This window comes from Camelus dromedarius, chromosome 1 (assembly GCF_036321535.1).
Source record: "Camelus dromedarius isolate mCamDro1 chromosome 1, mCamDro1.pat, whole genome shotgun sequence".
Classification (NCBI taxonomy): Eukaryota; Metazoa; Chordata; class Mammalia; order Artiodactyla; family Camelidae; genus Camelus; species Camelus dromedarius.
Window position 1 is genome coordinate 119,384,873 of NC_087436.1, and position 23,045 is coordinate 119,407,917.

A 23,045-nucleotide genomic window follows, 5' to 3' on the forward strand; every position below is an offset into this window, starting at 1 on the left:
TTGTCCATCATTCCAAGAGGACGTAGGTCTCTTCCTCCCTGGCCTGTGGTAGGCATGCAGACAACGTGTATCCACTGGAGACACCTCTCCTCCTCTGCACCATGTTCTAGAGAGCAAGCACAAGTCCAGGCTGGGGGCAGGCCAGTGAGTGGATTTTCGTAGACCCCCGTGTGTTTAGGTTGGGAATCACAGCCCTCGTACAGGTGCCTTGACAGAGACAGCCTTTTTTTAATTTGGATTAAAAAAAATTTTTTTTTATCTTTGAATGGCCAGGGGTGTTTATTCTATCCTCATAGCCACGTGCACCGCTGCTTCCTGTTGCATTAGACCTAGTTGTCACACGTCTGTGTTACTTCCCTGGCCACTGAGGCACGAGTTTATGAACCTTGCTGTATATTCTCAGTTATCTCATTGGTGCTCTTTTGTTTAATGACTCAACCTTAATTTAGTTCTAAATTTTAAAAAGGCTTTTAAAAACTTCCGCTCAGTAAAGTATGGAATTGATCACTTACTCTCAGGGAATGGTCACCAGTAATCATTCCATCAGTGCCTAGCTCTGCTTTAGACATTAAAGTCTGAGATCTGAAAAACTGTAGACGACTTCCATGTGCAGGGTGGGTCTGAACACAGGAATGTTTGGAAGTCTGTTCCTTGGTTATTGCTGCATGACAGGGTACCCCAAAACTTAATGACTGACAGCAGCAGCCATTTTAGCTGCTCACAGTCCTGTGGGTTGGCTAGGGTTCGGCTGGGAGGTTCTTTGGCTGGTCCTGTCTGAGATCTCATGCTGTCGCAGTCAGTGGTAGCTGGGACTGGAACATCCAGGATCGCTCTCTTCACTTGTCTGGCAGCTCAGCCACCTTCTCTACATGGCTCGTTTAGGCTTCTGCACCTGGCAGGGGAGCCCAGGAGGGCATGCTTCACACTTGGTAGTGTCTCACTGAGGAATCCCAGCAGACTTGTGAGAGGGGTCTGCACTAGGGGTGAGTGCCAGAAGACATGGTTCCCTGGGGCCCCAAAGGATAGGCTTTCCCCATCCTGGCAGATACTTTCTGGAGAGATGGAAAACAGACAGGCTTAGGACACCGGGCACCTCTGAGGGAAATCATGAGATCCCATAATGAACATTGGGGGCTAAATGAAAGTTGGCAAATTGACTGGGGAATCCCCACCCCTTTCTTCTGCCTGGCTGCCAGAACTCTGAAGACGGGGAATTTCTCTCTGAGGAAAAGCTTGCTGCAAAGAAGAAATATTCAAGGGACAAGATGATCTCTTGAAAATTTGAAAAATAATAATATGAAAAGACTCAACAGAAGGATTGGAAGATACAGCTGAGGAAATCTCCCAGAAGGAGGAACCAAAAAATGAAGAAATTGTAAATACGAGAGAAAAAAGAAATGAGGGGACTGACACAAGAAGCCCCCAGACCGGCTATTAGGAGTTGTGTCAGTGGTATTCGCACCGTTTTCCAGCTGTGAAAAGTGAGGCTTCAGTAGGTGAGTGACTTATGGCTCACTAGTCATGTGGCTAACTCTGGGGTGAAAGTCAAACCCAGTTCTTTTTGACTCCCACCTTGCTGCCCCTGAATGGAACAGGCCGTTGAGTGTCCCTGAGGATCATGCTGCTTAGTGATCACAGGGCTGGTGTGGGAGTACCTGTACAGTATTGGAGCATATCCAGTCCAAAAGGGTTCTCCATAGAGGATTAACCTTTGAGATGACTCATATAGCTGCAGAAACCTTTGAATATGGAGAGGAGAGGAAACGAGAAAAATAAATCAGCTTGCCTTTGTTTTCTTTATCCTAATGATTAAGGTCATTGGTTGAGCAGGATGGGAGGCAGGGAGGATGGAGAAGCACTGGAAATGCTGTGGGATGGGAAATGACAGAAATGTGTCTGGGAACACACAAGACTCCCAGAAGCAGTGGGACAGTGGCTGCAGTGTTTGACGCAGGCTCCGTCTCCACCATCACGGGAGGGTCTGACTCCAGCCTGCAGCCCAGGGGAGGGGACGCGGCAGTGCCAGCACCCGGAGCCCAGGCAGAATCCAGGGGCCTCCAGGTTATCTGGGTCAGATGAGTTATGTTTCTTCCTCCTCCAGCCTCCAGCTCAAATAGCAGCAGAAATTCAAGGCGTTTCAAAAGCAATGAATCCCAATATGAGACTTTGGAAAATCAAAAACATACCCAAAATCTAGAGAAGGCACCAGTGTTTAGGTGACTGATATGACAGGCATTCTCGTGGGTGCCTCACATGTTCATCTTCTTAGTTTATGCGCGGGCTTCTTGAGAGGCAGGTGTTCAGAGACAAGGAGAGGCCCACAGCCTGCTGCCCAGGGAGTATGCGGCAGGGTGGGACTGCAGACCCACATCCGTTCCTCCTGGCCATCTCCTTGGAGAAGTAAGGGTTATTAGAGTGTAGCCTCCATGAGGGCAGGGAGCTTGTCTCCCCGGGTGTCCTGCCTGGCACACTGGGGGCCCCTGACCATTTGCTGACAGGGTGAGAGAGAGAGAAACCAGTGGACGGCCGTGCACCTGGAAGACTGCTTCCTGGCCCGCTGCTGCGCCACGCAGTCCCTGTGTGCGCGCGGCTCCCCGCATTCAGACCCGGGTAGCGTAACGTGGACTTTAGAGCGCTCTTACGGTTTGCAGAGCACTGTTGCGTGTTAGTTTGATTCTGAGGGGTAAGTGGGTAATACCCATTTTACAGTTGAGAAGACAATTCATCAATTTAGTGGTAGAATGTTGGTATTTTTTTTTTTTACCTACAGCATGTTCTATAGAGTTCTCCCTAAAATGTGGGTATAATGTACTTTCTCTTTCTTAAGATACTGCAGTCTCTTAGTATTCTTGAATGCCCCTGTGGATATGGTATACTATTAAAATATGATCATTAAACTCATCTAGTAGTTTATACCATAATTGGGAAAGTAAACAAAACTTCTCATTAACAGCAAATCAACACTTCAGAACAGCTGCCATAAGATGACAGTGTACAGTGCTGCTTTTGCTATCCCCTTTAGTTTTTCAGTTTGCTATTACAGGAACCCAGTGGTCTAATAATTTTTATTTATATATGTATATGTGTATGTGTTTGTAGGATGCTGCAGGAATCAAGGAAGAAAGGCAGAGGCCTGGTGTGGGTAGAGCTTGCTCTCGGTCACAGAGATCAGGAGTAAGCTCATTGTTGCTTTTCCGTTTATGTTTGACAGCAAACGTGTATACTCCTAAGCTGCGTTAACTGTCCAGAACAACTGAAGTTACAGTTGTGTGGAGGTAATTTCCAAGATGAGGCGTAAAAAATAGTATCTGTTGACTAGGTTGTGGTGATTGTTCTGTGGAGACCCGTAAACAGCCCGCCACTTCAGAGCACTGAGCGGAGTGGAATAAGCAATCCCTAGGGGCTCGGTGCTCTGCCCTGGAGACTGGCACCGGGTTTAGAAACACAGGGACAGGACTCGCTGTACAGGAAAGCGTGCAGCCGCGTGTCAGCTGACGCCGGTGTTAGGTTCACGGTCTGGAGGAAATGGAGTAAAACGGCCATACTCATCACACCTTGAGCGTTATGGTAAGCTGAGGCTCTCCAATGGAATTGTGTAGTCAGAGCTGGGTTTGTGACTAATATCTACCATGGTTTTTAAGGGTGTTTTTAAGGAAAGGACAGCTCTTCTCTGGCCCATTTCTCTTTCTTCTCCTGTCCTTTCTCCTTGTAAAAGCTGCGATATGACGTGAATGGAATGTGACTGTCAGTGTTTATAATTAATCGTTTTCATGGTAATTTTTCTCGCTGCTCAAACTGTGTAATGTGCGGTTTCTTGTTTAGGATTTCTCTAGTACTTGTGCTGAGTCATTCTGAGTGAAGTGAATGGGGTAACGTTCTATTTTTAGCCCCTCAAGGCCCTCTGAGGGCGGCGGGTGAGCAGAGTCCTGTGCATCTGTTTGGATCGTGCCCACCGAGAGACTCAATTCCACATTACATAGGACTTTCAGCCACTGAATAAATGTAAAGTTCCTAGGAAGTATATTCACTTTTTTTGTACCTTGTAAAAGATCTTTCTTTCCCCCTGTGAGAAATAGAGAATTTTAGAAGTTTGCAGTCGGCGTGGTGGGAGATTGGTTCATGCCTATTTCCAGCACTCATTTTTCTTTAGAATTTGGCTCTTACTCTCATCCTCCCGATTTCAGACTCTCTACGTGCTCTTCTTGCGTTTTACCCCAGGTCTGCGCAGAGGCTAATGCCCTGTTCATGACCCTTAAAGTACGGCTTTCACATTTGTTCACGGTAACGATGCATATTTTCTGTCTGCTGTTTCTGTTCCAGTCACGAGTGTGCACTTTAAAAGAAAAAAAATCACCTTGCTTTTCTTCAGCCCATGAGCTCCTAGAGGCCCACAATGAGATTTTTGTGATTTTAATTTGTACTAAATCTGGTTACAAGCGCTTACTCCACAGATACAGAATGCTGTTTTTGATGGTGACTGACTTTTAACCATAATTGGGCGTTTAGGTCCTTAGGCTTCCCTGTGGGCAAGATGCTACATCCCTGGGAAGACAGAATCTGTGTGGGAGGTACATTGATAGTTTTGCTTTTTATTAGTAGGTGCCATTGAATATACTTTATTAGTAAAATATGTATACTAAATTGGATCTACAAGCCTGTAATTTTTAAACTTGTGTTCATTTAAATATTGATAATGTATTTCTTTTGAAACGTGGAAGATTTATAAAACTTTTGTACTAAAACAAGAGTATACAAATACCTGACTTGTACATACCTGGCAGTAAACTAACGTGTGTTTTGTTCTCATGCAGAGCTCTGGTATCGAGACTTTAGTGGAGGAGCTCTGCTCCAGGCTGAAAGACCTTCAGAGTAAGCAAGGTGAGAACACCGCTTCCAAAAGGCTGTCTGTGCGCAGTAGGATCTAGTCAACAAGGAGTTTGATTGGGGGAAATAGAATTGATCCAAAAGGAAAGGCAGCAGGAACAAAGCCTTTGTATTCGGTGTGTCACGGGGCCGGGGCCAGTATCAGGCAGTGTCTCTATCTGTGAGTGGCTTCCGGGTCAGCCCTCCCTCCACCATCACTCGTAGATACATCCCTGTTCTCAGAGGAGTGACTTAATCCACAGGTGCCCTAGGGAGAGGAGACTTCTCTTTTTGTTCAGATTGAAGCCCAGGGATCAGGAGCAATAATCTCTTCTCTTCCCCCCCCCCCCCCCCAATTAATATCTGCCTGTTGACATCAAGGCCTCCAAAGGTGTCAAAACTAATCATTACAGGTTTGGAAGGAACTTCTGCCTTGACTCTGGAAGTTTTGGGGCAGGCAGACTTGACAAACTCATTAAGTCATTTTGGTTCATGAATCACCCTCACAGCTGCTTTTCCCAACTTCTCTGCAAGCCTGTAGAATGGAAGTTACCTGTTACAGTTAAGGATCTTTATTTCCCACGTCCTCTTCATGGTTATTTTGCTGTCCAGCAAGCCGTGAGCCTACCTTTCAAGGGCGCAGTTTATTTGTTTCTAATCTGAGGTCAGTATCATGAGCTAAGCTAAGAGTATAGCCCTTTGCTTCTATTTTGGTTGAAACACAGCCCTTGCTCACCTAGTAACAGAGCTAATTGTAATAACTTTCTTTCATGTTAGTATTAGTCAAGATGAGGCAATATAAAGTCCATGAGTGCAGAATTTTGTGAGAAAGTATTTTTGGAGTCTAAACAGATGTTCTCTCCTTCTGGTGTAATTAATAGGTACCCAGGGGATTTCAGTCTCATAATTAAGTGCCTCCAGAGCACTGTCAGTGCTGAGATGAACTCCTCTCAGCTCTCAGCCCAATGCTGATGTAGTTTAGCCAGAGAATTCCCTCTGGCACACTGAAGAGATAGATTTTTATTAAAATGGCAAACTGGTATAGAGTTCTTTTTAAGCCACAAAAACCTGTTTAATTCCTGATTAAATTTACTTGAGAAACTTTTAAAAACACAAGCATTTATTAACTAGATATAAGACAAATCTTTCTGAATTTTTGTTTCATAACAGAAGAGAAGATTCACAAAAAATTAGAGGGGTCTCCCTCTCCAGAGGCAGAATTATCCCCTACAGCAAAGGATCAAGTGGAAATGTATGTAAGCTTGTACTCAGTAATAAAGTGTGCATTTGTTAAAATCAGACTAATGACTGCTGCATGGTTTACAGTGTTTGTCATCTTCTATTTAGTTTGATATTTTATAACCCAGGAAACATTTATTGAGCACTTATTGTGTACTTGACACTGAGAATTCGAAGGTGAATAAGACGGTCTTAGCCTTTTTAGACATGTTAAATCAGTATTTGAAATGAACCAATCAGACAAGCAAGGTTGTTATTTATGATCCATTCATATATGACCTTTGACATCCACGCCAGTCCTTTGAGACAGTGGTGAGAAATTATGCTTGCTCTTGTTTTACACACAAGGAAGCCAAGCAAGTCATTGACCTCGTCAGACTTGTTTCCTGAAGATGCTTTTCTGTCTTTCTCTGTAAATGGTTAGTATTAAAATTGGCTGCACTGTAAGCAGACTTCCTTATTATACATTTTATTTGAATCTTATGAACTCCTAAGTCTTAAGGAAAAAACAGCATTCAGTTGGTTGTGTTGCATGCTCTGTCCGGCATGGTAACCACAGCCGTGTGTGCCTGTTGACCATTTGAGATGTGGCTGCTTCAAATTGAGATGTGCTGTATGTGTTATACTCACCAGAGTTCAGACTTCATATACAAAAGAATGTAAAATATTGCATTAGTATTTTAAATTATTGATTACATATGAAATGCTAATGTGGATATATTTGGTTAAGTGAAATACACTGTTGAAGTTAATTTCACCAGTTTCTTCTTACATTTCTATTGGGAGTCCCAGAACATTGAAAATTACTTGTGAAGCTCACAGTACATTTCTATTGGACAGTGCTGGTATAGACTGAAAAGGAGAGTCGAGTCTAGGCCCACCTTGGTAGCCAGACTGACTCTCAAGTCTTCCTTTGGCAGGCTGTCTTGCTCTGAAACCTTCAATGGCTACTAGTTTCCTGCAAACTCTTCTTTCTTGTTTTCAAGCCCTCTGAAACCAGCCTTCCTGGTTGTCCTGCCCTGTATTTCCAGCAGTTGTTGGTCTAGTGGGGCTTCAGTTCCATGAGCACAGCATCTTCGTGTCCTCACACAGGGTCCCAGGCCTCACAGTCAGTACTCACCAAACTGCTGCATGGCTGACACTTGAAGTCTCCACTGTGGTCCACTTTCTCTAATTGTTCTAGGCCTCACCAGCATCCTCTTTTCTGAGCGCTTGAATACCACGACCCCTGCCATTTCTGAGGGCCTGCTTGATGCTGGGCATTGCCCTGGCCTCCTGGGAAAAGGCCATGATAGCAGCAGTAATCACTGGGGTGCTCTCTGTCTCATTTCGCATATTAATGCCTTTACTGACAGCTCTCCAAGGCAGATACTATTACCCCATTTTGTAGGCCACAGAGAGGTTAAGGACCATGCCTAAGGTCACACAGCTAGTAAGTGGCAAAGTCAGGATTCAAACTTAGGGAGTGTGGCTTCAGAGCTCATGCTCTCGACTGCTTTGTTATCCAGCTTTTCACCTACACCTGTTTCCAGTGCTCACAACAGCCTTGTGAGGTAAGTCATACTACCACCATTTTACAGTTGAGGAAATGGACTGAGACCCCACATGATAAGCTTAAAGTCACAGGCACAGTCAGTGACTGAGCTGAGGTTCAAACCCACATATCTCTTATCAAAAGATTACATTCTCTCCACTGTATTATGTCTCTCATTTGTGACTTCTTAGTTAGAATCCAAACACTAAACACCATCCCTTGCATGTCTTCTAAATACCCTTATAATGCTTATCCCAGTGCTGAACATAAAGGTGCTTGATCCATAGAACTAAATATAAGACATATTTTACTGTATTATTAATTGTTTAAGTTAGTAATTTATGGACGATGTAAACATTGACTGCTGAGATGAAATATCCCATTTCTCTGATTGGTGATGTTGTTTTACTGTATCTGATACATCTGAGTGCCCACTTTTGAATTCTCTACTTGTTTTTCAGGTACTATGAAGCATTCCCACCACTTTCTGAGAAACCAGTTTGCCTGCAAGAAATCATGACTGTGTGGAACAAGTCTAAAGTCTGTTCTTACTCTAGCTCTTCTTCGTCATCCACAGCCCCGCCAGCTAGCACAGACACGTCCTCCCCCAAGGACTGCAACAGCGAAGGTGAGGCCGCCAAGGAGAGACGCAGTGATGTGCCCACCACCGTGCACGAGAAAGCCCAGAGCAAAAGTCACAGCGAGAAGGAGGCCACGTTTAGGGATGGCACAGGTGCAGAGAAGCCTGCTCTGTACAGAAAGCAGACTCGACACAAGCCCGAAGGGAAGGGCCGCCCTCGCTCCTGGTCTTCCGGCTCCAGCGAGGCAGGCTCGAGCTCCAGTGGTAACCAGGGAGAGCCGAAGGCATCCGTGAAGTGCGTGAAAGTGAGGCACAAGACACGGGAAATTCGAAACAGAAAAGGGCGGAACGGGCAGAGCAGGCTCTCACTGAAGCATGGCGAGAAGGCGGAGAGGAGCCTGCAGGCCGGGGGCGGCAGCAGCAGCAGCAGCGGGTCCGTCAAGCAGCTGTGCAGGCGGGGTAGGAGGCCGCTGAAGGAGCCGGGGCGAAGAGACACTGGGAGCACTGAGGGGAGGGACCTGTGTGCAGAAAGCAGGAACGACAGAGAGTACAAGGAGGAGCCGCTGTGGTACACCGAGCCGATTGCGGAGTATTTTGTTCCTTTGAGCAGAAAAAGTAAACTAGAGACCACATACCGAAACAGACAAGACACAAGTGATCTGACATCTGAGGCAGTAGATGAATTGTCTGAATCAGTGCACGGTCTGTGTATCAGCAACAATAATATTCATAAAACATACCTCGCAGCGGGTACTTTCATTGATGGTCATTTTGTAGAAATGCCTGCAGTTATAAATGAGGACCTTGACCTCACTGGGACCTCATTCTGTTCTCTACCAGAGGACAACAGATACTTGGATGATATTCATCTGTCAGAATTAACGCACTTCTATGAAGTGGATATTGACCAATCCATGTTGGATCCTGGTGCCTCAGAAACAATGCAAGGAGAAAGTCGGATTTTGAATATGATTCGACAGAAAAGCAAAGAGAAAACAGATTTTGAGGCAGAATGTTGCATAGTGTTAGATGGAATGGAGTTGCAAGGGGAACGTGCAATATGGACAGATTCCACCAGCTCTGTGGGCGCCGAGGGCTTCTTCCTACAAGACCTTGGCAATCTGGCTCAGTTTTGGGAGTGCTGTTCGTCCAGCTCTGGCGATGCCGATGGAGAGAGCTTTGGAGGAGACTCTCCTATTAGACTCTCCCCGATCTTAGACAGCACGGCGCTCAGTCCACATTTGCTTGCTGGCAATCAAGAGCTCTTTTCAGATATTAATGAAGGATCTGGCATAAACTCTTGTTTTTCAGTGTTTGAAGTGCAATGCAGTAATTCTGTTTTACCATTTTCTTTTGAAACACTCAATTTGGGAAATGAAAATACAGATTCTAGTGCTAATATGCTTGGGAAAACACAGTCTAGATTGCTAATATGGACCAAAAATAGTGCCTTTGAAGAAAATGAACACTGTTCTAATCTTTCAACGAGAACTTGTAGTCCATGGTCCCATTCAGAAGAAACACGTTCAGACAATGAGACATTAAATATTCAGTTTGAAGAATCCACACAGTTTAATGCAGATGATATTAATTATGTAGTTCCTAGAGTCTCGTCAAATTATGTAGATGAAGAACTTCTAGATTTTTTGCAAGATGAAACTTGCCAGCAAAACAGAACTTTAGGAGAAATTCCAACGTTGGTTTTCAAAAAAAAATCTAAACTAGAATCTGTCTGTGGTATTCAGCTGGAACAAAAACCAGAAAACAAAACCTTTGAAACTACACATGTTTGTAGTGAAAGCAGTCCTCATGGAGATGGCTACAGCTCAGGGGTAATTAAAGACATTTGGACAAAGATGGCAGACAGAAACTCTGTAGCTACGGTAGAAACAGAGAGAATTGATGACGAGTTGTTTTCGACAGATGTAAATAACTACTGCTGCTGTTTGGACGCCGAAGCTGAAGTGGAGCCACTCCAGGAGCCCAGTAAGGCCGTGCAGAGATCAGAGTACCACCTGTGGGAGGGGCAGAAGGAGAACCTGGAGAAGGGGGCTTTTGTTTCTGGTGAGCTGTCAAAGGTGGACGGCGGTGATTATACCACCCCCTCTAAACCTTGGGATGTGGCCCAGGATAAAGAGAACTCCTTCATTCTCGGAGGAGTTTATGGAGAGCTCAAATCCTTTAACAGCGATGGGGAGTGGGCAGTTGTGCCGCCCGGCCACACGAAAGGAAGTTTGTTACAGTGTGCAGCTTCCGACGTGGTGACAATAGCTGGTACAGATGTCTTTATGACCCCAGGGAACAGCTTTGCTCCTGGCCACAGGCAGTTATGGAAGCCCTTCATGTCATTTGAACAGAATGATCAGCCGAAGACTGGGGAAAATGGGTTGAATAAGGGATTTTCTTTTATCTTCCATGAAGACTTACTAGGAGCTTGTGGTAACTTTCAAGTTGAAGATCCTGGACTTGAATATTCATTCTCTTCCTTTGACTTAAGCAATCCATTTTCACAAGTTCTTCATGTAGAATGTTCATTTGAACCTGAAGGGATTGCATCTTTCAGCCCTAGTTTTAAACCGAAATCAATCCTCTGCTCTGATTCAGACAGTGAAGTGTTCCACCCCAGGATATGTGGCGTTGACAGAACACAGTACAGGGCCATCCGCATCTCTCCTAGGACTCACTTTCGCCCAATTTCTGCATCTGAACTGTCCCCAGGAGGAGGAAGCGAGTCAGAATTTGAATCTGAAAAAGATGAAGCAGCCATTCCCATTCCTTCTCAAGTTGATGCATTTGAAGATCCACAGGCAGATCTCAAACCACTGGAAGAAGATGCAGAGAAAGAAGGCCATTACTATGGAAAATTAGAGCTTGAGTCTGGAAAATTCCTTCCCAGGTTAAAAAAGTCCGGAATGGAAAAGAGTGCTCAGACATCACTGGATTCCCAGGAGGAATCAGCTGGGATTCTGCCAGGAGGAAAGCAGAATCCGTGTTTGGAGTGTAGCATGAATGACGCTCTGGAAATCGATCTAGAAAGCTCAGAAGCAAATTGTAAAATAATGGCACAATGTGAGGAAGAAATTAATAATTTTTGCAGTTGCAAAGCAGGTTGTCAGTTGCCTGCTTATGAAGATAACCCAGTTTCTTCAGGACAGCTGCACGAGGTATGTGTCAGTATGTATTGGTATTTGATAAAAGGATTTGATCAGACTTTAATCTTAAAGAACAGCCATTTCAGGCAGTGAAGTTTTGGGTTAAATTATTGGGACTTTGGTTTAAATGTCATAAAACTTAGGATTCTTACGATTTTACATAAGGACTTAAAATGGATTTGATATTTATAAATTTGAACTAGATAGACATTTTCTGCAGAGAAAAGACATTTTTAAGTAAATCACAGGATATAAGATTTTTATGTGATGTCTTAATGTGCATATACTATGCTTAAAGCAAAATCTAATATGTGAGTGCTCCAGTTCTCAAAGTCAGTGAATCAGGAGGTGGCTGTTTCCTCTTCAGAAGGCCCTTTGCTCTTCGGAAGTGGCAGGGAAGGGTTTCTTTAAGTAGCAAGCCCATCTGCCTCTGAAACATTGATTCCTTCATTGAAACTTATGTTTTTTATGTAAAATAAATTATATCTATATAGAATTCTCTAAAATATATTGTGGTATGTGTAAAAATTAACCCACAGTCCGAATGCAAAAAGTAACTTCTACAGAACAGATGTTACCTTGCTTTATACAAAGTGCATAGTCCTGAAGCTACGTGAATTACACAGGTAAGTCTATCAAGTGAGGCTAACAACGATCTTTTTGTTAATGGGAGTCACTGTACCATTTGATTATTCCTAAGAAGTCATTTGAGTTTAAATTGAGTTTACAAGAAATAACACTTAAGGCAGTAACCTGTTTGACCAAAAAGCATAGCAATCAGCCCATTTCTCATCCACTATTTGATACGGCAGTGCCTGGCTTTGTTCCAGGAGCAGTTTATTAAAAAGACCGCTAGAGGTGTTTAGAAGTCCCGCCACCTGTAGCCGGAGAGCAGCAGCGTGTCCCCTCCCTCCCCTCTGTCCTGCACAAGCCCACCCGTCTTGTGCCCCTCTGGGTCCTGCCCACACCTTGAGGCCCTGTCAGCTCCCACCTCCTTCACTGCTGCGTCCCTCATTCCTCTTCTCTCCCCTGCTCCACCCCCACCCACATCAGAAGTCATTTCTCCCTTCTTTTAAGTTTTATGTGCTTTATGCCTCTTATTTTTTTAATTGCACTTGCTGTTTTTCATGAGTCATTTATGTCTTTCTCTCGTTAGATTACAAGCTCCTCGTGGCTAGGATCACGCCTTACTGGTGGCCGGTCTGTGCCCAGGTGTGGACCTGTGCGCGCATGGTGGGGGGAAGCCGCCAGGGGACTGGAGAGGCACTGCTGTGATTAGCTTGCCTGGGGGTCCTTAAAGAGACATGCATTGAATCCCATGGAAACACTGAAATCTGAACTGCTCAGAACAAAGAAACAATGTTGTTAGCTTTACCTGTTTGATTCTTGCCCCACTTTTCATCCTTAAATGTTCCTTCACGTACTTTGTATTTTACCTGGTTCCAGATGGGGAAGAAAGAAAAAGAGGAAAGAAGCGAGATTCTGCATCATACCACTGCCGTAGTCCTTCGCTTTCTAGTATGTTGATGTATTGATGTTGCAGAGTTCTGGGTTGTCTCGGAAGGTCTTAGCTGCCGGTGACGTCCTCAGAGGACACTGGGCTGAGAGGCCGGCTGCCGTCGCCTCTCAGCAGCATCACTTATGTTCGGGGCCAGGGCGGAGCTTGCTTCAGATTCATCTGAGGTGCAGAAAGGTTGAGAGAGCCTTAAGGGACAGTTTGGGGCCAGGCTGGGACTAGAATCTGTGCCTTTTCACTCTCATGCTGCCTGTCAGTCTTGGGGAGTTCCTGTGAGGGTCTTCTCCCCCACTTTCCTGAGTGAGGACAGTCCTTACAAACGGCGATCTGGAAGCCCTGTTTTAAAAGTCACTGGTTGCCAACCTGTTTCAGAGCAAGAGGTCTAAAATGTAGGATTTCCAGAAGAATTGGTGCCCAGGAACATAAATTATGATTCTTTTCAAAACTTCGGTTCAGTTCAATTCAGCAAAACAGTCATTAAACATTGAGCTGTTCCATGTCCATCTGTGAGATGAGAGGCCCTGAATGAACAAGACACTCTCCCTGCCCTGAGAGAATTCAGGCTGGTCATGAAGACCAATTTGTGAACAGATCATTTATTTTCATTGAAATAGGTAATTCACTCCCATGGTTCAAATTCAGAAGTTACAGGAGGGTATATGCATGGTGAACCAGTTCCCCCCCTCCCCAGCAGCAACCACCAGTGTGGGCCCTGGGGTGTACCCTCCAAGGACACTGTTTACAGGTATAAATAAATACATGTTCACATTTGTTTTCTTCTGTTTATTTAAACTGAAATGGCACTTTCCTATAATTACACTTCCTTTTTTACTTTCTGCATGCTATTCCTTTGTGTTGATGTACTAGAATTTCCTAGGCAGTTCTTTACCTTTTAGGGCATTTGGGCCAACATAGTTCTATGTACCATGGTAGGTGGCGTGGGGAAGGTGGGCACAGGAAGCCATGGGAACCCAGAGGAGAGCTGGGCCACCCTGGGAGAGCTGAGGAAGGCTTTTTGGACATACCTGAGCGTCCAGGGCAGAAAGGAGTGGGCAGGACGTTCTAGGCAGAAGGAATAGCGTACACGAGGGTTAAGAGGCTTGCAGTCTCTCAGGTGCTCAGGAAAGGTGCCAACAGTTAAGGCGTGGCTTCTGAAGTTCGCAGTGACAGGTGAGGAGCCTAGTGTGCCACTGGCATCCATTTGTGCACAGATTTGTGGCAGAGGTGTTCTCTTTGTCATTGGCTTGATTGCTGACTCCGTGCTGTGCGCTTTAAGGTGCAGGGAAGCAGCACGAATCCTGGTCTCGTCCTCAGGAATTCATGGCCTCGTCCAGGAGAGGAGGCCGTTTTGCCCAGCAGACAAGGGCCGTGGGAGTCAGAAGGCCCTGAGGAGTAGGTGTGAAGGCCACCCTGGGGGATGGCTACCAGCCGGCTTCTGCCAGGCCCTGTGCCAACTCTGCTTTGTCACCATCATGCTCCTGAGTGCCCATAGTGACTTTCTGTGGTGGTTCATTTACCCTTGTGACTGCTGAGGACACGGAGGCCCAGAGCCCAAGTTCTTCCCTAACTTTATGACGGTCAGTGCTGTGTCTCTTGTCTCTGTTGCACACGGTATCTCGCCATTTATGTTTCCTTTCTCCTCTTCCAAAGAACAAGGGAGGCTTTCTTTTCCTTTTGTGACCCAAGTAACAGAGAACTGACTGTGGCAAGGGGGCACTATTCAGGGTTCTATTCCCAGAGTAAAATTCAAGGAGGAATACCCAACCTTTCCCTTCTAAATTCTAACCTGAACTAAGAACAGTTAGTGAAAATTTAAAGCAGTGAGCCTTCGCCTAACTTCTGTCTTCTAAAGAATTGCTGAGTATTACGTCTTTTGCTAAAGACATTTCTGGTCAGGTTTTCTGGGTTAAGTCCATGTCCTCTCTCCTTTTTTTCACTGTTTCATTCATTCATCAAATACTAAGAGCCTACTAAGTCCAGGTGCTGGGCATAAAGGAACAGACCACGATCTCTGCATTTGTGGAGGTGCGTGCAGTGAGCGACGTGAAGGGACAGAGTGTGCTAGGACACCAGTGCCATGGAAAAGAAGAGCCGGATAAGGAGTGTCGGGGGCGGGGGTGCTTGGAGGAGTTTCCACGGGAACCACGGTATCAGGGCGGGCTTCCTCGCAAAGGTGCAACTTGAAGGAGGGCTTGCAGGTGGAAAGTGAGCCAAGCAGCTGCCTGGAGGCAGAGGGGAGCGGGGCTGAGGCAGAAGTGGGCCTGGTCATCCCAGGTTGTGCTCTGTTCTCTTTTCCTATTTCTCCATTCTTTCTTCATTCTTTTCATTCTCAGCTAAACCAGAAGTTGAATTAATACATTAAACACTATTTAAGCAAAGCATGGCCATCTTTGCTGTGTAGCCTAAAAGTTGGAAATAACTAAGTGGAAATACGTCAAAATAATGTATATTCATTGACTCCGTATTCAGTGTAGCGTAAAACAGGGTCAGTCAGTCCCTGCCATTGGAATTGACACTCAGATCTTAAAACTGCCAGAAGCTGGCGTGATCGGACGGTGTGAGCAGGAGAGAGAGGGAGACAGAGGTGTGCTCAGTGATCAGGGACTTCGACAGGTGGAACCTCTTCTTAAGGCTGGCAGACACTGAGCATGTGCTTTGTTCTGGGCCCTGTTTCTGGAGGTGCAAAGGTAAATAAGACCTGGCCCCTGCTCTGCAGAAGCTCACCGCCTTGTTCTGCTTGGATCTGACCTCCTCCTGTTCATGCTGATCCAGCCCCCCGGCTGAACCCTGACCCTTCCAGCCTGCTTGTCCCACCATGTCCTGTCCATCCTGATGAGTTCTCTCCTTTTTCTTACCCTTTACCCCATTCTCACAGTCTCGAGAGGATTAAGGGAGGAGGATATAGCTCAGTGGTAGAGAGCATGCCTAGCATGCATGAGGTCCTGGTTCAGTCTCCAGTACCTCCATTAAAAAATAAATAAATAAACCTAATTACACCCCCCGGGTTTTGGGGTTTTTTTTTTTTAAAGAATTAAAAGATAAGCAATCTCATTACACTCATGTGAATAAAGCTCTGGTCCTTCCACAGCCTGCCCCCAGACATTTTCTTTCTCAAGTAAGAACTTGTTACCCTCAAATCCATCTCTCCTCAGTATTGCCTTGGGGATGATGGACAGAGTTCTGTCCAGGTGACGTCCTTACTCACCTTGAGCAGACTACGTAATCTTCCCACAGAATAGGTCTGCCTTGGAAGAGAGTGCAAGGCCTTTCCAGGATGGTTTCACGGTGCTGTGAATTACGTGCCGAATGCAGTAATCACCTTGAATTAACTGCAGACCTTGCATATTGCTGGCTTTATTTGCATTAAGCCTGGCCTTTTCGGCGCTGTTGGCCTTGGTACCTATTTGTCTAATAACTACTAATTTTTATTGTTAGAATAATCCGCAGGAGAAAATGGTGAAAGTTAACTGACCACTCTGGGTAGATAGTACAGTTCTCCTTCGGTTTTTAATTTAGGAGTGTGTCTGAAAAGTTAAGTGAAAATGAAAATTTGAAGTGCATTTCCCATTTAGTTAAGTAATAAAAAAATTACTGAATCAAAAAAATTTTAATAAAAAGTACTTTATCTTTAAGAGATAACAAAATCCTATTAGAGAATTGAAGATCATTAGTTGCTAAGATAGTTCAGGTTTTAAACTTGAACACATAATGAAATGTCTTGTAGAACAATAAAGATGCAGGCTGTTGACAGGTCCTGGCCGCTGACTGAGCAGACACTTGCTGAGACAGAGGGGCTGTGGGAGGTACAGAGATGCCCATGCCAGGCCTTACCCTGGGAGGGCCTGGCATCAGGCACAGCGCGGAGGGAACGTGCAGAGGTTGCCCCAGCCCCCAGCAAACCAGGGTTTACCTGTGATGGCCGCAGAGGGCCACATCTTCTAATGACCACTCATGAGGACACTCCTTGATCATGAGGGACACTAGCCACATTGCATCTCGTCCTCACTGCCCAGGCAGGTGGGTGAGGTCCAGCTGGGATTTGGGAGCTCAGCCAATAAAGGATGGAGCCTCCGTTCGAACTTGGGTCTCCCTTCCAGACGTGAGTGCCTTCCACGCTGCCAGGGCCATGGTCATGTTCGGAGTATGGGGTCTCCTGCTCTCAGGAGTCCTGCCCTCCTCTCATTTCAATGTCTGTTTCCTGTTTTGAATTTGAGTTACTGTCAGCTTTATTATTTGGTTTTAGTCTCAGCTTCCTTCTGGTTCTCACCGAAGCAGATAATTCTGCTGTAAAAGACATGAGGTTGTTAACTCACTTATAGAGTTACTTCCTTCTGTTCCATTTTCTCTTTGACTCCCTCCTTCTTGAGTGTGTGAAGGAGCAGAGGGGCCTCCCTGTTTCTCTAGGGCCCCTCACACTAGTGGAGGCTTTGCGCTACCCCGTTCTCTCTCTGCACTTCCAAAATCCAGGAATTTGCTTTACCTGAGTGTATTTCCTGTTACGTTTTTGCCTCTCTTACAGAGTTTTGTTGCATTTTTTAGAAAGATTTTTTTTTGTTTCATTTCCAATGTAAGAGCGTCTTAAGAGAAACTTCCTTTATAGGCTGTGAACACTTTGGCTTTTTTATTCACCTTGTCTAGAACAGTAAAAAAAAAAAAAAAACCCAACAATTTAAAAGTCCTGGGTTTGTAATCCATAGGTAATAAAGCTTGAATTTTTTTTCTTTGTTTTGAAAGTTTGTAAACTTTTTCTGTATTTGGTTTAACCTAAACAGTTGCCTGTATTGAACACTGATGTACAAGGAATGAATACAAGTCAAGAAAAACAGACCTGGTGGGAAAAAGCCTTGTACTCTCCTCTTTTTCCTGCGTCAGAGTGTGAAGGTAAGGAGGCCTGTATTGGGTCGCTCATTCGTTCACTCAGCTGTCTGGTCGTTAAGAGCGGTAAATTCTTCAGCTGTGAATCTCAGTCCAAGAAACATTTACCAGGAGACTTCTGTGCAGCTGGAGTTTGTCAGGCACTGGGGACACAGATGACTGAGGACTGGACCCTGCTCTGACACTCACCACAGCCTGAGGTGGGGAGGGGCCTGGACACACAGGCCCCACACACTCAGCGCAATTAGGCAGGAAGCTGCCCAGGTGGGGAGGTGGGGATCGGGGTCCCCCTGAGAAGAACAGCCCAAGCACAGGCTGGCGGGGATCAGGGGCCCTTTGGGCCCAACCGGGTTGTAGCGAGACAGGAAAGGCCGGCGGGGGGCGAGCGGATCTGGTTAGGGCTCGGGGTTGTGCTGAGTGAGGTGGAGCTAGACAGGCAGGAGAGGAGACCACAGAAGAGATCTCAACTGGAGGTGTCGTGGCAGATGTGTGTCTCAAAACAATCCTAGCAACAGAGTGGAGTGGGGAAGGGCGAGGGAAACTGAAGGGTGCCTGCTGGGGTCCTCAGGCCCTTGCCATGATCTAGGCGGGACGGGAGGAAGGCCTGGACTAGAGCCCCTTTGGGGATGGAGAGCACAGAACAGCTTCGAGAGGTTTTGCAGAGGGTGCCAGAGTTTGGTGAATGCCTTTCTGTGAGGAGTGAACAGCAGGAGGGGGTTTGGGGAGGCCAGGTAGAGAGGGCCCGGGGACAGTAGCAGGTTTAGTCTGTGAGCCTCCCAGGTGGACATACCCAGAAGCTATAAAAAACTTTGATCTGAAGTTTTGGGCCAAGTGGGACTAAGGAGGCAACCTGAGCGGTCGGTTCGGGAGGCCGAGTGCGCGGACCACTGGTCCCGGGCTTCTGTCAGCTGCGGGGTGTATTTGTTAGTGTCCTGGGTCAGACCCTGAGGGCAGCTAACCGCTTGTTACTATCTGCACGTTCACCTGTGTGCGTCTCCTCAGCTCATTAGAGTTAACCTGGGGCTGGTGGCGGCCCTCCTGCCCAGAGCGCCCTTGCGCCGCCCCAGGTCCCAGACGCCTTGCTGGCCTTCCTTCCAGCCTGGCCTCCCTCAGCTGACAGGGTGGCAGGAGGGAGGCTGGGATTGTTTGCTTGTTCTGTGGGCACAGAAATGGCTCCCCAAACCCTGCCTTCCTCCTCCCCAAAGCTTGGCTGGGTCATGAGGAGAGTACAGAGCAGAATCTTCTTTATTAACGTCTTTGTTTACTAAACAGCATTTATTAAAGGCCTGTTGCTCTACCAATAGCTAACACTTGGGTTGCTTCTTCATTACTTACAAGGTGCTCTCAATGTTTTATACAACCCACAAAACCCTTGGGAGATGTCACTGCTGTTTCAGATGAGGAGGCTGAGTCTCAGGTTTAGGGATTTGCCCAGAATCAGGCATTTAGCTATTAAGCTCAGCCTTGAGTCCAGGCTGGCTTCTCGTGGTCCAGAAGCTTTGCTCTCTCCAGCAGCTGTCTCCGCTGGGTGCCCAGTTCATGCTTCGTTACCGTGTCGCAGGCTGTCCTGGCAGCGTGAGGCCAGTTTTCTGTCACTAGTGAGGGCTCCCTTCCAGCCCTTAGCTCTAGGTCGGGGCTGTCTGTGCAGCCCGTCGGTGGGCACTGTAATGGTTGTTAGTACGAGGTGCTTTTTAAAGCCAGCTGTGCAGTGGAGTGTAAAGAAACTCTCAGTGGTGAATGACGGTAACCCGGCTTTTGAGTGACCTTTACCTCACGACTGTGGGCTAAACCCCTGCACAGTCGCCTTGCAGTGACGTCATGGAGCATCATTCTTTCAGCCTGTGGGGTGGGGGCGCGTGTAGTCTCAGGAGGAGGTTAACCCGGAGAGCAGGTGGCCGCTCACCCACTCAGCAGACGTGACTGCCGACTCTGGTCCCCGCTCCAGAAGCTTCTGACATTGCTCATGATTAATACCACGCCTGTGCTGCTCTGAGTCATGGCTTCACCTGGGAAGCCCCCGGCCTCCCTGGGGGGGAGGAGGAGGAGGATTGCTCCCTTTTTTTTTTAGTGAGGCCGTTTGGCCCGGCCCCAGAGCAGTGTGGGAGTCCCTCCAGCACGAAAGCCCAGCCACTGCCCACCTCGCTGTGTGTCCACACACACACCCATTCAGCAAGTATTTCTGGCACGCTTACCTTGTGCTGGGCGCTGTCCTAGGCGCTGGGAACGCAGAGGCACACAGACCTCGTCCCCACCGTCCTGATGAGGTGATGTCTGAGCAGGGACCTAAGGAATCAGGGCACAAGCCACTTGACAGCTGGGGCTACCTGCAGGGAGAGGTGCTGGCAGGAGCACCAGCTGGGGCAGGACCAGGGGTGCCCTTGGTGTGGCCCCAGGGTGCCTGGCAAAGCTGATTGGTGCCGAAGGGCAGGGGCAGCAAGGGCAGCCAGGCGGCAGAGCCAGACCACGCAGGCCCTGCAGACGTGCGCCACGGCAGGCCCGTCCTGAGCTCCCAGCTCCAGAGTTCGTACGCTGGATTCGAAATGTTTGGAAGGCTCGTTGTGTTTGTGTTATTTTAGTCTTAAAGAGAGAGCCCCGTAGGAAAACGGTATCGATCACAGTTAAGTGCTCAGGAGATGAAACTGAACTGGAATCAAGTGCTTCCGCTACCCGATGCTAGGCCTTGGGCAGTGACCAGACCTTTCTGTGTCTCCGTTGTCTGTGTTAGTAAGGAAGAGGCCAAAAATAATGCCTCCTTAAAGGAGGGCTGTGAAGACCAAAGTGCCTAGAACAGGCATGGCACGTAGTCACGCCGGGAACGTGAGAGCTGTCCACCTGAGGGTCGTGAAAGCCCCGACACCTGTGGCGCCGCAGACCCCCTTTTCCTAAAGCAGGAGGAGAAGAAGGGGGCTGGGGGTGTCCCACCCCATCTGTGAGCATATCCTAGTCAAGGAAGTCGTTGTCTGCCCCACCGAGTACTAGTGGTCACCAGATGTGGTGTGGCGTCCGGTGGATCAGAGCTTGGTGGGCCAGCCAGGGAAAGGTGGTGGCCCAGAACGGATGCACGGGGTCCCCCGCCTCATCACAGTGCAGGGCGTCCTCCCCCGCTGTCCTGCAGCGGACGGGCCCCAAGCCCAAGGCTAGCAGCTGTGGAAGATGTTACCGAGTGTGCCAGCCTTGTACTTGAGGCTGCACACACCTCATCTCTTAACCTGCACAGAAATCTGTGAGGGCAAATGGGAACCCTGTTACAGAGACGAGGGAACTGGGGCTCCAAGAGGGCCAGTAATTTGGCCCAACTTACATCACAAGTATGTAGTGCCAGCAGGAATCGGCTAACATGTGTCTAATCCCAGAGCCTGGATTTTTTTTAATGACCCTAAACTAGGAAGTTTGAGGGCCTAGGGCCATGAGAACTAGAGGTCATGGAGGGTACATGTTGGTGGGAAGGCAGGCAGGGCCCAGGTGACCTTCCCTTTGGCCCAGGCTGCACCCCAGTGGGAGGAGGGCCCACAGTCACGGAGCCAGCCCTGCCGCTGCCGGGACCCTCCGGGGGCGGGCCTTCTCCAGCTGTGCGGCAGAGGCCTGGCACACAGGGACGTCAGGGCGCTTCCACTCGGCTGCCTTTTCTGTAGTGACCCCTTGAGGGGAGTGGGGCTGATCTGGGCGAAAATGGGAGCGTCTCAGCCCTGGCTGCGTCTCGGAGTCACCTGGGAGCTTTTCAAAAAATGCTGATCCCCAGACCCCCTGCCCTAGACCAATGCAGTCGGTGTCAGGCGTTGGCCTGGGCTTCCAGACTTCCCTGAAGGCCCCCCCGCTGATCTGAATGTGAAACCAGGGTTGAGAGACCTTAGACTGAATGATTTGATTCCTTCTAAGTCCAGTTTACAGCCCATCCCATCCTGTGGGCCGCTGACCCAGTCAGACGACTAGCCCCCTTCTCCCCCTGTTCCACGGATGGTTTGCTGTGCTGCTGAGTCGAGGAAGAACAGGACGGATGTTGCCCTGTTTGTTTCCTCATTGCCCTCCTCCCGCCTGAAACCCCTCGTTCATCCGTCCTGTGAACACATGCCTGGTGCGTCGTCTGTCTCCCTCCCCGCGGCGCTCACGCTTGAGAGCTCGGACCCTGCGCTCTTCCTGTCCCGTGCTCCCGGGGCCCGTCGCTCACGGGTGTGAGTGTGTATTTGTTGAGTGAACGTCTCATGGTTGGGTAACAAGAGTGTATGTTTTGCTGGCCTACATTTTTTTAACTCCATTAACAGTCTGTTGGAAGAGTTCTAGACTGGCCCAGCATGTCCCTTGCACACGCCTGGCGGGCTGACCCGACCATGTCCGCTTTTAGTGACTACTTAAGGTCTCCAGCGGGTTGTAGACCTAACTGATCTGACTTTTCAGTGAAAAATGAAACAAGAATGTGTGTTTCATAACTGTGTCTTAATGAAATTTCCCCTCCTTTCCCTCTTTTCCCTTCTCCATTCACAATGATTAAGAATGTTATACAAATGCCAAGGGAGAGAATGGTATAGAAGAATATCCAGATGTTAAAGAAATACCCAGTAATGAAGAGCGTCTGTTAGATTTTAATAGGGTAAGTGGACTGTCCTCCTCCTTATTACTAACTTATAAATGGCCACCCCCCCTTGTCACTCAGGCTGAGACCTGGGAGTCCTGTGACTGCCCCTCCCCATCACCACGCTCTGTGGACGGGCCCTCTCCTGTGCGGCCCTGTGCTCAGGTCTGCGTCACCTCCTACTGCCAAGGCTTCCCAGGTCATGTCCCTCTCCCCTTCCAGTCCGTCACACTGCTGCCAGAGGGAGCTTCTCAGTGCACATCTGAGCCTGTCACTACCCCTAAAATCCTTAGGTGGGCACCCTTTTCATCTTTCAGAACACACCACGAGGGAGCCCTCTGGTGCGCCGACTCCTGCCTCTCCCAGCCTCCGTGGGACAGACCCAGCCCCTCGTGCCCCCTGCTGCTCCCGGAGCAGAGCTCTGGTCGTGGCCCCGTGGCATCTGGCTGCACTCAGGCCCAGCATCCCCACTCCCGCCCCAGGCCTGTGAGCTCCCTGAGGGAGGTGCAGGGCCTGTGCCTGGTTAGTCTAGGCCCAGACCTCGCCCAGTTAGGCAGGCAGGTGAACGAACCTAAGGAAACGTCTTTTTCTTCTCAGTGTGATTGTCAGTGTCAGCTGGAGTCCTGGGAGGAACTTCTCCCACAGCATCCTGTGCTGCTGGTGTCCACGGACCTGTCAGACGTAACCCGTCGAGGCAGATGTGTGGGGCCTCCCCAGCC

At 47.9% G+C, this 23,045-nt stretch overlaps 1 protein-coding gene across 6 annotated transcripts in view; it reads left to right on the top strand.

Moving 5' to 3' along the window:
* KIAA0232 (KIAA0232 ortholog) overlaps positions 1-23,045 on the top strand; it is an 82,909-nt gene that overhangs the window by 56,061 nt on the left and 3,803 nt on the right. For 2 of the 6 annotated variants that reach the window (XM_064488293.1, XM_064488291.1), the window contains 6 exons: positions 4,812-4,878; positions 6,034-6,115; positions 8,098-11,380; positions 12,815-12,886; positions 17,657-17,765; positions 22,247-22,344. In XM_064488293.1, coding sequence (XP_064344363.1) covers positions 4,812-4,878; positions 6,034-6,115; positions 8,098-11,380; positions 12,815-12,886; positions 17,657-17,765; positions 22,247-22,344 — 3,711 coding nt within the window. The remainder of the gene's footprint in view (positions 1-4,811; positions 4,879-6,033; positions 6,116-8,097; positions 11,381-12,814; positions 12,887-17,656; positions 17,766-22,246; positions 22,345-23,045) is intronic. The other 4 variants (XM_064488298.1, XM_064488303.1, XM_064488305.1 and 1 more) reach the window with 4 other exon arrangements.